Source organism: Molossus molossus, unplaced genomic scaffold (genome assembly GCF_014108415.1).
Source record: "Molossus molossus isolate mMolMol1 unplaced genomic scaffold, mMolMol1.p scaffold_m16_p_1, whole genome shotgun sequence".
NCBI classification, from domain to species: domain Eukaryota; kingdom Metazoa; phylum Chordata; class Mammalia; order Chiroptera; family Molossidae; genus Molossus; species Molossus molossus.
In genome coordinates this window covers 226,143,291-226,155,744 of record NW_023425344.1, presented here as the reverse complement: position 1 = coordinate 226,155,744, position 12,454 = coordinate 226,143,291, and the positions used below count along the sequence as shown (strand labels likewise).

The window sequence follows — 12,454 nt, the reverse complement described above, 5'->3', positions numbered from 1 at the left end:
GGTCCCAAGTACTTAAACACTACTTTAAATAGCTTATAGGCTTGCTTTCTGTTTAATTTTATAGGATTTCTCAGCAAAAAAAGTGACCCTCCATCATCTAAAAACAGAGGTTAGTTCTGCCAGCCTATGATTTGCTAAGTTAATATTAAAGTCTTTGCACTTAATGTTTTGAATTTAGAAAAGATATTGCAGCGCAGCCGGTGTGGCTCAGTGGTTGAACATCAACTCATGTACCAAGAGGTCGCTGGTTCGATTCCAGGTCAGGGCACATGCCCAGGTTGTGGGCCCGATTCCCAATGGGGGGCATGCAGGAGGCCGCCAATCGATGTTCTCTCTCATCAATGTTTCTCTCTCTCTGAAATCGATAAAGAAAAAAAAATTTTTTTAACTTAAAAAATAAAAGATATTGCAGATGACTTCATTTATAAAGACCAGACACATTTCAATGTTGTTCATTTAGCAACTAAAAGTAATGGACTTATATAATTGTTCTTCAGCAACTGCTTTATATAGAGAATCATTATTGACCTTTCCATGGATTACTACTTTAAGACTTCTTTTTTAGTTAACAAATGACTGATTCTTTCCATTCTAAATCAAAATGGTATTAACAATTTATTTCCTTACAGATTAAAAAATGTGGGTCAGAAAAAATATGAATAATATGAATAAAAATATTGAGTATTCAAGTTATAAATCTAATAGTTTTTCTCTAATGTCAGTCCCTTTATTTCTTTATTCAAATACAGTGTTTCGTAAACTATGGTCCCTGGACCAGAAGCACTGGCAAGATCTGGGAATTGGTCAGAAATGCAAATTCTCTGGCCCCATCCCATACCTAACAAAATCAAGAACTCTGGGTATGGGGCCAGAGAATTTGTAAAAACAATTCTTCCAGGGATGCTAATGCACATTAAGGTTTGAAAATCACTGTTCTAATATACAATATAAACAAATTTAGACTTCAAAAGAATTCACCTTTTTGTGTCTTAGGAAAGCATAAAGTTCTCAGCTAATCCACATAAATGATGTAAGTCTATATCAAATCAAGACATAAATATTCACTATTCTGAAGTTTATCTTTTCAATTTCCTCTAGCTTTAGTATATTCCTGTAATGTCAGTAGAAATGAAATGGAGGCTGACTTCTGGCAAAGAATTATGACACGTCAAGGAAAAAGAGCCAGTTGGATCCCCAGCCCCATCGGGGTCATGCAGGGGGCAACCAATCAATGTGTCTCTCTCACAGTCATGTTTCTCTCTCTCCTTCCTTCTTTCCTCCCTCCTTCCCACTCTATCTTAAAAAAAAAAAAAAAAAAAAAAAATCAATGGAAAAATATCCTTGGGTGAGGATTAAAAAAAATAATAAAATAATAAAAAGTAAACATGTTCTAGCAATACAGTGTGATCTGCCTCTGTTGACATTATCTCTGGATGTGGCCTCCCTGTCAATTTAGAAAAATTCTTCTTTCACTAGTGTTATTTCATCTATTAGTATGATTTCCCAGGTGGTTCTATTGTAATCCTACACATCCTTCAAAGTCTACTTTGTGAAGCCATTCTCCCCACATTTTGACCCTCGATTGGAATTCCAAATCTTCAGAGTGTAAAGGGAATTTCCAGGCCATGCAATGCTATAGTTCACTGCTCATTCCATGGACTAACCTTCTGCAGATTTGGCTGGCTGTCTTCAGCCTTTGTGACTGCTTTTAGTGACAAGCACACGCTGGCCCACAAGGCAGTTCATGCTCTTTTAGGCATACAGTAATTGTGAGAAAATTCTTCTTATTCACCCAGAACCTGTTTCCTGGTATCTTCCACCACTGGTTCTACCCTCTGGTTGAAACAGAGGAAAGTCTGATTCCCCAGCCCTTGTGCATCCTGCATAGCTTATAGCTGGCCTTGTGTTTTCCCCCATTCTGGCTCTACCTCTAAAAATTCTACCAATTCCCCAACCATCTCAGAGGCCATCTGTGGAAACCACATTCAGTCTGTAATAATTAGCTAACAGTCACGGGCAGATTTGATGTCTCTGTGTATGCCACAGATTACACCCTGTTCCTGATTCTCTTCTTTGAACTTGCTGAGGACTTCTACACTTAGCCTTGCATTTATCATTGTGTATTTTGTCTGTGAACATTTACTGAGCACTGTCAGGAATTATACTAGGTACTGAAAAAATAAAAGTAAATAAAAATGTATTCAGTCTATAGAAAAGAAAGAACAAGACAGGTAAAATAAGAAATAGCTGAGGAAGTTGGAGAGGCTTCAGTAGTAGCAGTGATATCTGAGCCAGTGATGAATTCTACAACACCAATGTCTCACACAGCCTTGTGTCCCTCAGCACTAAACGATGCAATGTTTTGCCCTCAGTTGAAGTTCAGAAAATATGTTAATGTGGTAAAATTGAGAAACCTGCTCAGCCCCCTCAGTCTCTTTAGGAAGTGAGAGAGGGTGATCATTGAATCCACAATCTGGCAAAGGCAGTTATAGAGGCTGACACTGTACCTGGCTACGTACAATATTGCTCAGGTGGCTGTCCTCGGACATCTGTGCATTCTGGAAGTAGGACAAGGGTGCAGGCAAGTCTGTCATTGGAGCAACTATACAGAAATACCTTTTCACAGAAAATAAAGCCTCTTGGGGTTCTGAAAAGAGAAAAAGAACAAAATAAATCCTTTGTAAATTACGATTATTCTTTTATTTTCAAACACTTTCATAAATTATATTCAGCAAAAACAAACCTTTCTTTCATGTGTTCTCCTCCAGGCCAAGCTTTCTAAGGACCTCACAGGCTACTGTCACTTGCAGACTCCTGGATTAGGTCTGAAATAGGATTTTACCAGGTCACCCAGAGTTGGTCAAATAATAATAAATCCATTCATACCAATCAAACATTTATAAGACCAATCTGTGGTCCGGCCGGTGTGGCTCAGTGGTTGAGCGTCCACCCATGCACCAATAGGTCACCGGTTCGATTCCTGGTCAGGAACATGCCCAGGTTGTAGGCCCAATCCCCAGTGGGGGGCATGCAGGAGGTGGCTAATCAATGTATCTCTCTCATTGATGTTTCTGTCTCTTTCTTTCTCTCTCTAAATTCAATAAAGAAAGAAATAAAAAAGAAGACCAATCTGTAAACCACAAATTTATTAATCTGCCATGACCTTCAACAAACTTTTATCAGCTAAAGATATCTCTTTGGTAATGAGTAGATCTATTTGAGAAACAAAGTATTTTCAATCACAAAGATAATGATTTCAGATTTAGAGCAAAGGGAGATGAATAATCTTAAAGAATGTCCTCATCAACATTTTTTTTTTTTTTTTTGAGATAAAGGGAGGAAGGAGGAAAGAGAAAGAAACACTGATGTGAGAAACACTGATCTATTGCCTCCTGCACATGCCCCAACCAGCGATCGAACCTTAAACCTAGGTATGTGGCCTGACGGGAAATCAAACTCACAACCTTTTGGTATACAGAACATCACTCCAACAACGTCACAGGGCAACGTTTCTTTCTCTATGTTGACCATCCAACCTAATTTTATATTTCCATTAAACTATTTGTTTAGTGCTTTTTAACAAAAATTTTTAATCAATTTTTAGAGAGGGAGGGAGATGAAGGGAGAGAGAAACATTGACGTAACAGGGACACATTGATCATCTGCTCAGGGATCAAGCCTGCAACCCCAGAATGTACCCTGACCAGGAATAGAACCAACAACCTTTTGGTGCATGGGATGACGCCCAACCGAGCCACACTGGCCAGGGCTGTTTGGTGCTTTTTAAAAAAATTATTTTTTCCTTTACTGATTTTAGAGAGACAGGAAGTGAGAAAGAGAGAGACAGACACATCGATGAGAGAGAATAAAGACTGGCTGCTTCCTGCATGCCCCCACTGGGGATCGGGCCTGCAACCTGGGCATGCATCCCAACCAGGAATCGAACCAGTGACATCTTGGTACATGGGTCGACGCTCAACCACTGAGCCACACCAGCCAGACTGTTTAGTGCTTTCAATTTTGCAAAATTCTGTCTATCTTCTCATTTATCCTTACCACAATGCCTCAAGGCAGAGTAAACAGGTAACATACATTTTTTTTTTAACTGATTTTAGTCAGAGAGGAAGGGAGAGGGAGAGAGAGATAGAAACATCGATGAGAGAGAACCATCAACTGGCTGCCTCCTGCATACCCTGCACTGGGGATTGGGCCCACTACCTGGGCATATGCCCCAACCGGGAATTGAACTGGTGACCTCTTGGTTCATGGGTCGACACTCAACCAGTGAGCCACACCGCCCGGGCACATACATATTTTTTAAAGCAGAAGGGGCCCAGCCGGTGTGGCTTAGTTGGTTGAGTGTCCATCCATGCACCAAAAGGTCACCAGTTCAATTCTTGGTCAGGGCACATGCCTAGGTTGTGGGCCAAATTCCCAGTGGGGGGGCATGCAGGAGGTAACCAGTCGTTGTTCTCTCTTATCAATGTTTCTCTCTCCCTCTCCCTTCTTCTCTCTCTAAAATCAATAAAGAATAAAATAAAATTAAAAATTAAAAAGCAGAAGAGGACACAAGTTCAGTGACTTGGCTAAGAAAATCACACAATTGGTCAGACCAGGATAAACATTGCAAACTCCTAAATCCCAGCCTCAGGTCTCTCTATTGCATCCAGGCACAGCCTTATTTATATATATCACTGTCTCCCAGAGTTCACCCTCCTGAGGGCCATGTTCCCATTTGCCTGCCTACCTTAATCTCCGTCAGCCAATTTTTTATGACTTCAATTTTCTTTTTTCTAAAGTCTTCAGAAATGTAAAAGGAAAAAATCTGTTTGCATACCTAAGCAGTACTCTATTTCATATATAGTATAATATTACCATGTACATATTTACATGAAAGCATTTTGTCAACATCTGGTTTCATTTTCACTTTTCAAGATCCTCTATCCCCTAAATTCTCCACTATTCTAATAATTTTTCATAAAAATACACATTAAAGTAACTTTTTCTTCTAGTGAAGGTACTAAATTCAAATTAACCCTTAGTTACCTATACTTGGGCTCACTCAAATCATGACAAATTTTTAACAAAGGTATGCTTTCCTTTCTATCCTACATGCTTTGATGTATATCATGCCCATTTTTCTCCTCCCCTCCAATTTCGGCCAGTAGTCATCTGGCATGGAATCCAGGGATTGCCAATAAATATTAACTAAATAAGACATAATTAACATAAATTTCCTTTAAAATAAAGTAAATTAAGATAGAAATAGAGCCCGGCCGGTGTTGCTCAGTGGATTAAGCATCATCCCATGGACTGAGAGGTCCCAGTTCGATTCCTGGTCAGGGCACATGCCCAGGTTTTGGGCTCGATCCCCAGGGGGAGCGTGCAAGAGGCAGCCAATTGATGTTTCTCTCTCACATCAATGTTTCTATCTCTCTCCCCACTCCTCTCTCTCTAAAATAAATAAATAAATAAATAAATAAAAACATATTTAAAAAAAAGAGAAACAGAGACAGTGGTTACTTTTATGAGGGTCATTCCCTGGAAGAGGGTACACAAGAAACTTTGGAGGAGATTAGTAATGTTTTGTTTCTTGATCTGAGTGCTAGTTACACAGGCGTTTCAGTCTATGAAATGCATCGAGCTATGTACAACTATGATCTGTGTGTACATTTCTATATACTTCAATTTAAAAGTTTAATTGATTTTTATGGGCGTAAACCTATTTCTAGGCTTACTTGTACTATTGGTCCTGTCTTTTAAAATGGATACAATTAAGACTTGGCAATATATATGCTAGTTTACCCAAAAAAAGAGATGGATTCCAATAGAAAGGTTATATTTCCTAAGTATTCAAAGTAAATGTTCTGATCTATGCCTCTAGATTTTAAAATTTTAATTATCTAATTAAAATGTTAACATTAATGTAGCATTAATGATCAGCAAACAGAGTATATATCATTCCCTTCTTTTCCACAAAACATTTAGTACAGCCCCTACCTCAGCTAACCCAGAAATGCCAGAGGATGGCAAAGAGAAAAAGTTGCAATTACCTCCAATGCCTATTCTGAAGACTATCCCAAATCATTTAAAACACAGCCCTATTACAGAAAAATCCTTAGCAACCTGTCATTAATATTCTCATATGATCCTTCAGAAACAAAAACAAGTAAATAAGACAGTGTTAGTTGAATAAAAGCAGCAAAGGGCAAAAAATAGCAATGCAGGCAAAAGTAAATAAAGTGTGTTACATTTACAGGTAAAAATGAAAAGTGACTATCCATTCACTAAATATCAGTTTACTGGCTATCTACTTTTATCAAAATTCAGAGACAGACACTGAGAAGATTTAATTAATTACGTTCACTTTACCCATTCCACAGATGAAAACAATGTGGCACACAGAAGTTCACTAACTTGCCCAAGGTCACATCCAGTAAGCAAAGGAGCAAAAGCAAAGGCTCACATATTACACTATGTTGCCTCCATGTAAAACTCCATCCTCCCTCCCCCTCTAGGAGTTTACAATAATGAGCATTAAGACACAGTGAATATTAGTAGTAAAACTAGTACTTAGAACTAAATGAGATCTTTTTAAAAAAGTAGTAAATAAGATCTTTTGCTTCAATAATTGATCTAACTATAAATTAAAAACTAAAGTGCCACCCTGGTCACTTTGGCTCAGGGATTAGAGCATTGGCCCTTGGACCAAACAGTCTCGAGTTTGATTCCTGGTCAAGGGCATGTACCTGGGTTGCAAGTTCGATTCCCAGCCCCAGTCAGGGTCATGAAGGAGGCAAGCAGTCAGTCGATGTCTCTCTCTCACATCAATGTTTCTCTCTCTTTTTTTTTGTGGTACGTGCCCCTAGCGGGAACCAAACCCAGGACTCTCTGGTCCACAGGCCAACGCTCAACCACTGAGCCAAACCCCTGGCTAGGGCTGTTTCTCTCTCTTCACCCCTGTTTCCACTGTCTAAAAATCAATGGAAAAATATCCCTGGGTAAGGATTAAAAAAGAACCTAAAGTGCCGAAGTATTCCTAATATACAGTCCTAGTATTTATTTTTTGAAAAAAGATAAGCTGCCCTGGCCAGGTGGCTTACTTGGTTGGAGTGTTGTCCGTACACCAAAAGGTTGTGTGTTTGATCCCTGGTTGGGGTACATACTGCAGGCAACAGATAGATGTTTCTCTTTCTCATCTCTCTCTTTCTCCACCCCCCTTCCTCTCTCTAAATTCAATAAACACAACCTTGGGTGAGGATTAAAAAAAAAAAGATAAGCTATAATGAGAATATCATCATTTTAATTTTAAGTAGTTTCCATTATTAGCCTTATGCGTATAGAATCTGTTCAGCTATTAGAAGAAAACATACAAACTGATGATCATACTGGAGCTGTCTCAGACAAATCTTGCAAGAATCATCAATATAGTAGTCACCTGAGCATATTCCAACACTATTTTCAAAGACACATCCATCGCATTTACATGTGAAAAACTAAGACTCAGGAAAAGTAAAAGAATTTGCCAGTGCATGATTATGGAGCAGGTAACACCAGTTCCAGAACCCAGGTCTTCTGATGCCCAGTCCAGGTCTTTTCCAGTTCACCCAGAGAAAGCTCAGGCTTCTACTGATGCTCTGAAGATCAAAATGCTATAAGGCGACCCTGCCTGGAAGAGCTGCTCTTTACATGGAGCTCAGTAGGAAGAAGATGCAGGCAACAGGGTGAAGCTAGGTCTTCAGTCAGGCCCGGTGAACAAACAAACATTGTTGGTACAAAGAAAGGAGCAGGCAAAGCCAAATTTGATTCTGGTCCAGTAACAGCTGAAAACAACTGATGAATCCGTGGAGAAGGCCAATGACCCCACTGTTAAAGCAGCATGGCAAAAGACACAAGTGGATTTGATAACATTCTTAGCAGTGCCCTGAGAACAAGAAAAGATAGTTGTTGGGAGTGAGGATCTTTCATTTGACCTGGATTGCAGAGGGAGGGGGAGTAGGGACGGAAGTAGATTTTGGTGTTTTCTCTCTCTGGCCACCTGCTAAAGATTTTCTGAGACTGACAAAGCATACTTGAATTTATTACCATCCATTTCCTTTTCCCCCAGACACCTGCTCAATCATATAAAGAAAAAAGAAATTCTTTCCTGATGGGCAACTACAATTTCTATTACATACAAAGAGATAAAAAAGAGACAATACAAATAATTTTGAAGCTTAGTGCTGTACAGAAAGGCCTAACCAGAAAACCTTCTATCCATCGTCACTTGAAAAAGTATCACAGGATCAATGTTTAGAATCATAAAATAAGTTTATTAAAAATCCCATTCAAGGAAGCCCTAACAGAAAGTACATTTCTGTCTTTCACCACATCCCAAGGTAACAACTAAACCTCAAACTTTTATAGCATGTTTACTTAATTACTGATACCATTTTCTTCACTCTCAGAGATAAATGTAAACAAAATTTGTACTTCACAGAAACAAACATCCTCACAGAGACGTCTTACCATGATCTTGTCAAGAGCAAAGGGCTTAAGGCTTGTTTTAATTATTTTAGCAACTTACTAGTTTCTCCTTCAGTTAGAAAACCACCAAAAGGTATGTTTTTTTTTTTCTCCTGCCTCCCCCCCAACCAAGTATTTTTTTTAAAGTATCTTTGGCCCTGGCCGGTTTGGCTCAGCGGTTAGAGCGTCGGCCTGTGGTCCGGAGAGACCCAGGTTCGGTTCCCGCTAAGGGCACGTACCTTGGTTGCAGTTTGTCCCCAGCCCTGGTTGGGTCGTGTGGGTGGCAACCACTCGATGTGTCGCTTTCATGTCGATGTTTCTCTCTCTCTCTCTCCCTCTCACTCTATCTGAACAAAATATTGAAAAATGTCCTCGGGTGAGGATAAAAAAATAAAAAATAAAAAAATAAAGTATCTTTGGCCTTGTTCGGTTTGGCTCAGTGGTTGGAGTGTCAGCCCTCTGGACCAAAAGAGTCACAGGTTTGATTCCAGTCAAGGGCACGTAGCTCAGTTGCGGTTTGGTCCCCGGCCCTAGTTGGGGTCGTGAGGAAGGCAACCAACCCATGTCTCTCTCACACTGATGTTTCTCTCTCTCTCTCCCTCCCACTCTGTCTGAAAATAAATGGAAAAATATCCTGGGTAAGGATTTAAAAAAAAAAAAAAAGTATCTTTGTACTATAATGCTAAGAAGTTGTCAAGTGTCAGATGAGCTTGTGATTTGTTCTTTTTCCACAAAAGTATTTTATCAGTCTTAATGTTACTTTGACAGCTTCTCCCTGGACGGGCAGCCCAAGTTCTGATTATATGGATGGGCTTGGAGAGCCTCTATTTGTTTTTAAAAGCTCACATCCAGACCTGACTGGTTTCACTCAGTGGCTAGAGCATCAGCCTGTGGATTGAAGGGTCGAGGTTCCATTCGTGTCCAGGTAAGGGTTGTGTGGGAGGCAACCATCAATGTGTCTCTCTCACATGGATGTTTTTCTCTCTCACTCCCCCGCTCCCTCCCTTCCACTCTATCTAAAAATCAATGGAAAAATATCCTCGGGTAAGGATTAACAAAAATAAAAAAATAGCTCTGGCCAGTTTGGCTCAGAGGTTAGAGTGTTGGCCTGAAGACCAAAGGGTCAAGGGTTCGATTCCCAATCAAGGGCACATAGCTGGGTTGCAGGTTCGATCCCTGGGCCATGCTGGAGACAACCAATCGATGTGTCTCTCACATCGGTGTTTCTCTCTCTCTCTCTCCCCTTCCCCGCTTCCACTCTGTCTAAAATCAATGGAAAAATATCCTCGGGTGAGAATTAAAATAAATAAATAGACAAACAACTAAATAAAACGTAAAAATAAATAAATAAAAATAAAAGCTCATATCCAATAATGAATGTAACCGATCTCCAAAATTTATAACAATAATTTGAAATTAATTAAAAATTTTAGAAATACATCCTGGAAAGACTCCTCTGAATTTTAAGAGACTAAGAGCAATGATTTCCCCAGCCCTACAAGACGTTTTGTGAAAGTGGTAGACCCTAAAAAGAGTAAGGATAGTGATATGGCCTATTTGGTGATTTTTTTTCCTCCTTGTATCCCACTCTATTTCTATGAACCATCTGTGGTAGATTAGATTATTATTTAGCAAATATTCACTTCCCCCACCGGCATTCCCAAGAAAAAAAATATACTTTCCCACTCAGTGATGCTGGGCTTGGCTCTGTGACTTGCTTTGGCCTCAAGCGGGTACAGTGTAGTATCCAACCCATGCCTTTGGGCACAATCACATGACTTGCTTTGGTCAATGAGATCTTAGCAGATGTGGCACAAGCAGACACTTAATCTGTGCTTGTGTAGCAGGTAAGCCTTGCCTTCTTGGACTTCTGTTGGACTTCTGTTGTTGCCTTGAGAAGAGCTTACCCTGGGTAGGCACAGTCCCTTCAGCCTAGCCCCAAAATAAGACATGCAAAGCAAAACTGCCCTAGCTGATCCACAGACCTACACCTTGAAGCAGAGTCCTGAGTGCTCTAATGCACTGGATTTTGGGGAATTATGTTATATAGCTATCATAGTTGTTTTTAAATAATAATGGTTATGTAGACTCAGGCGATGCAATGAAAATTAACAGACTTACAAAAATCCAGAATCCTTTATCTGAAACCCTTAGAATTAAATGTGTTTAGAACTCTTTTTTTTTTTTTTTAGATTTTATAAAGGTAATATAATGCAAATACCATATATACATGTATTTTTTTTCATTAATTTTTAGATAAGAGTGGAAGGGAGGGCGTGTGGATAGAGAGAGAGAGAAACATTGATGTGAGAAAGTCACATCAATTGGTTGCCTCCTGCATAACCCAGATCGGGGATTGAACCTGCAACCCAGGTATATCCCCTTGACCAGGAATAGAACCCCCAACCCTTGGGTCTGCATGGCCGACACTCTAACCGCTGAGCCAAACCAGCCAGGGCAAACATCATATGTTTTATAATGCTCCCTCAGGATCTTAGAACCACAAAATCAAACACATTAATAAATATGTAGTGAAACATATAAGTAATCTTACATTACATAAATAGATTCAGGTTAGATTTCTGCTGTCAAATGAATTATGAGAAGCCTTTCAGTTTTTTCAGGGGCTTTTGGATTTCAGAATTGTAGATATGGAACTGTATTATCAATATTTGTATAATTACAAAGAATCTTCCCCCACCCCCCAAAAAAGCCATTTAATTTCAATAACTCTACATAGAAGATATAATTACCCTGAGTCACTGTCTCAAATTCACTGTGGAAATGGGGAGAATACAACTTATCTTTTTTTGTTTTGTTTTGCTTTGTTAATCCTCACTCCAGGATATTTTTCCATTGACTTTTTTAGATAGAGTAGAAGGGAGGGAAGAGGAGGGGGTAAGAGGAAGAGAGAAAGGGAGGAATAGAGGGAAACAGAGGGTGAGGGAGGGAGAGAGAGAGAGATACATTGATGTTACAGGGACACATGGATTGGCTTCCTCCTGCTTGACCCTCACCAGGGCCAGGGATAGAGCTTGCAACCCAGGTATGTCCCTTCACCAAGAATCAAATCAGAGACCCTTCGGTCCAAGGGCCAAAGCTCTAACTTCTGAGTCAAATCGACCAGGGCACAACTCATCTTTAATGAAGGGAAAAAAAAGTCTACTTACATCTAATTAATTTGTAAATCATTGGCTATATATTTAGCAATGTTTGCATTCTCTCTTTTGCTTTATTTAGATCAACTTAAGACATTTAAGTAACTGTGAAGACCGATCATTATACCCTTTAATCAACACTTAACTGGGTTTCTTCTACATACCCAGACACTGTGATAGGTGCTGGGGATGCTATTGAATCAGATAATGCCTCTGTTTACTTAAAGAGCTTACTATCTATAGGCAAAGGCAGATAAGTATCTTTTTATATTAAATTACTGTTGAAATAAAAATATTTTACATGTAATGAATTACATAAAATACATTATTAAAATTAATTTTACCCATTTCTACCTTAAAAACTTAGTAGCAAATTTAAAATTAACATCTGCAGCTCACATATTTTTATTGGATAGTGGTGCTCTAAATCTTCAGTTCTTTCTGCTATACCAGGCCTAATATTGAAAATTCCTGACAACCCTTTCCTTCCTGGAGCTTCCCTCTCTTCCTCAGCTTTTGTGACACTGCACTATAGAGGTTTTCCTCCCACTACTCCATTCTCCTCAGCTAGTTGGTTTCTCACTCTTTTTCCACCCCCCCTCAGTATGTGTTCCTGAGGGTCTGCCTGGGTCTCCTGTTCCCTTCCTTTCCTTAGGTGTCTCATTCACTGCTTCAACATCATCTGGCAAGTCTATTTAAGTGACTCCAGGCCTGTCCAAAGGACATTTTTACCTACTGGCTTCAAAGTGATACTTCCAAACCACTTCCTCCTCATCTTCCTCTCTAGAATA

At 39.5% G+C, this 12,454-nt stretch overlaps 1 protein-coding gene across 7 annotated transcripts in view; it reads right to left on the bottom strand.

Moving 5' to 3' along the window:
* The window catches only part of PSEN1 (presenilin 1), a 56,794-nt gene that overhangs the window by 42,444 nt on the left and 1,896 nt on the right, over positions 1-12,454 (bottom strand). For 2 of the 7 annotated variants that reach the window (XR_004959207.1, XM_036257938.1), the window contains exons 2-3: positions 2,744-2,825; positions 2,508-2,647 (exon numbers count right to left, since the gene is read on the bottom strand). Coding sequence is in view for 4 of the 7 variants with exons in the window: in XM_036257938.1 (XP_036113831.1) it covers positions 2,508-2,594 (87 nt within the window). In the remaining 3 variants the exon portion in view is untranslated. Of the gene's footprint in view, positions 1-2,507; positions 2,648-2,743; positions 2,826-7,438; positions 7,925-12,454 lie in introns of those variants that run through there. The other 5 variants (XM_036257979.1, XM_036257968.1, XM_036257948.1 and 2 more) reach the window with 4 other exon arrangements.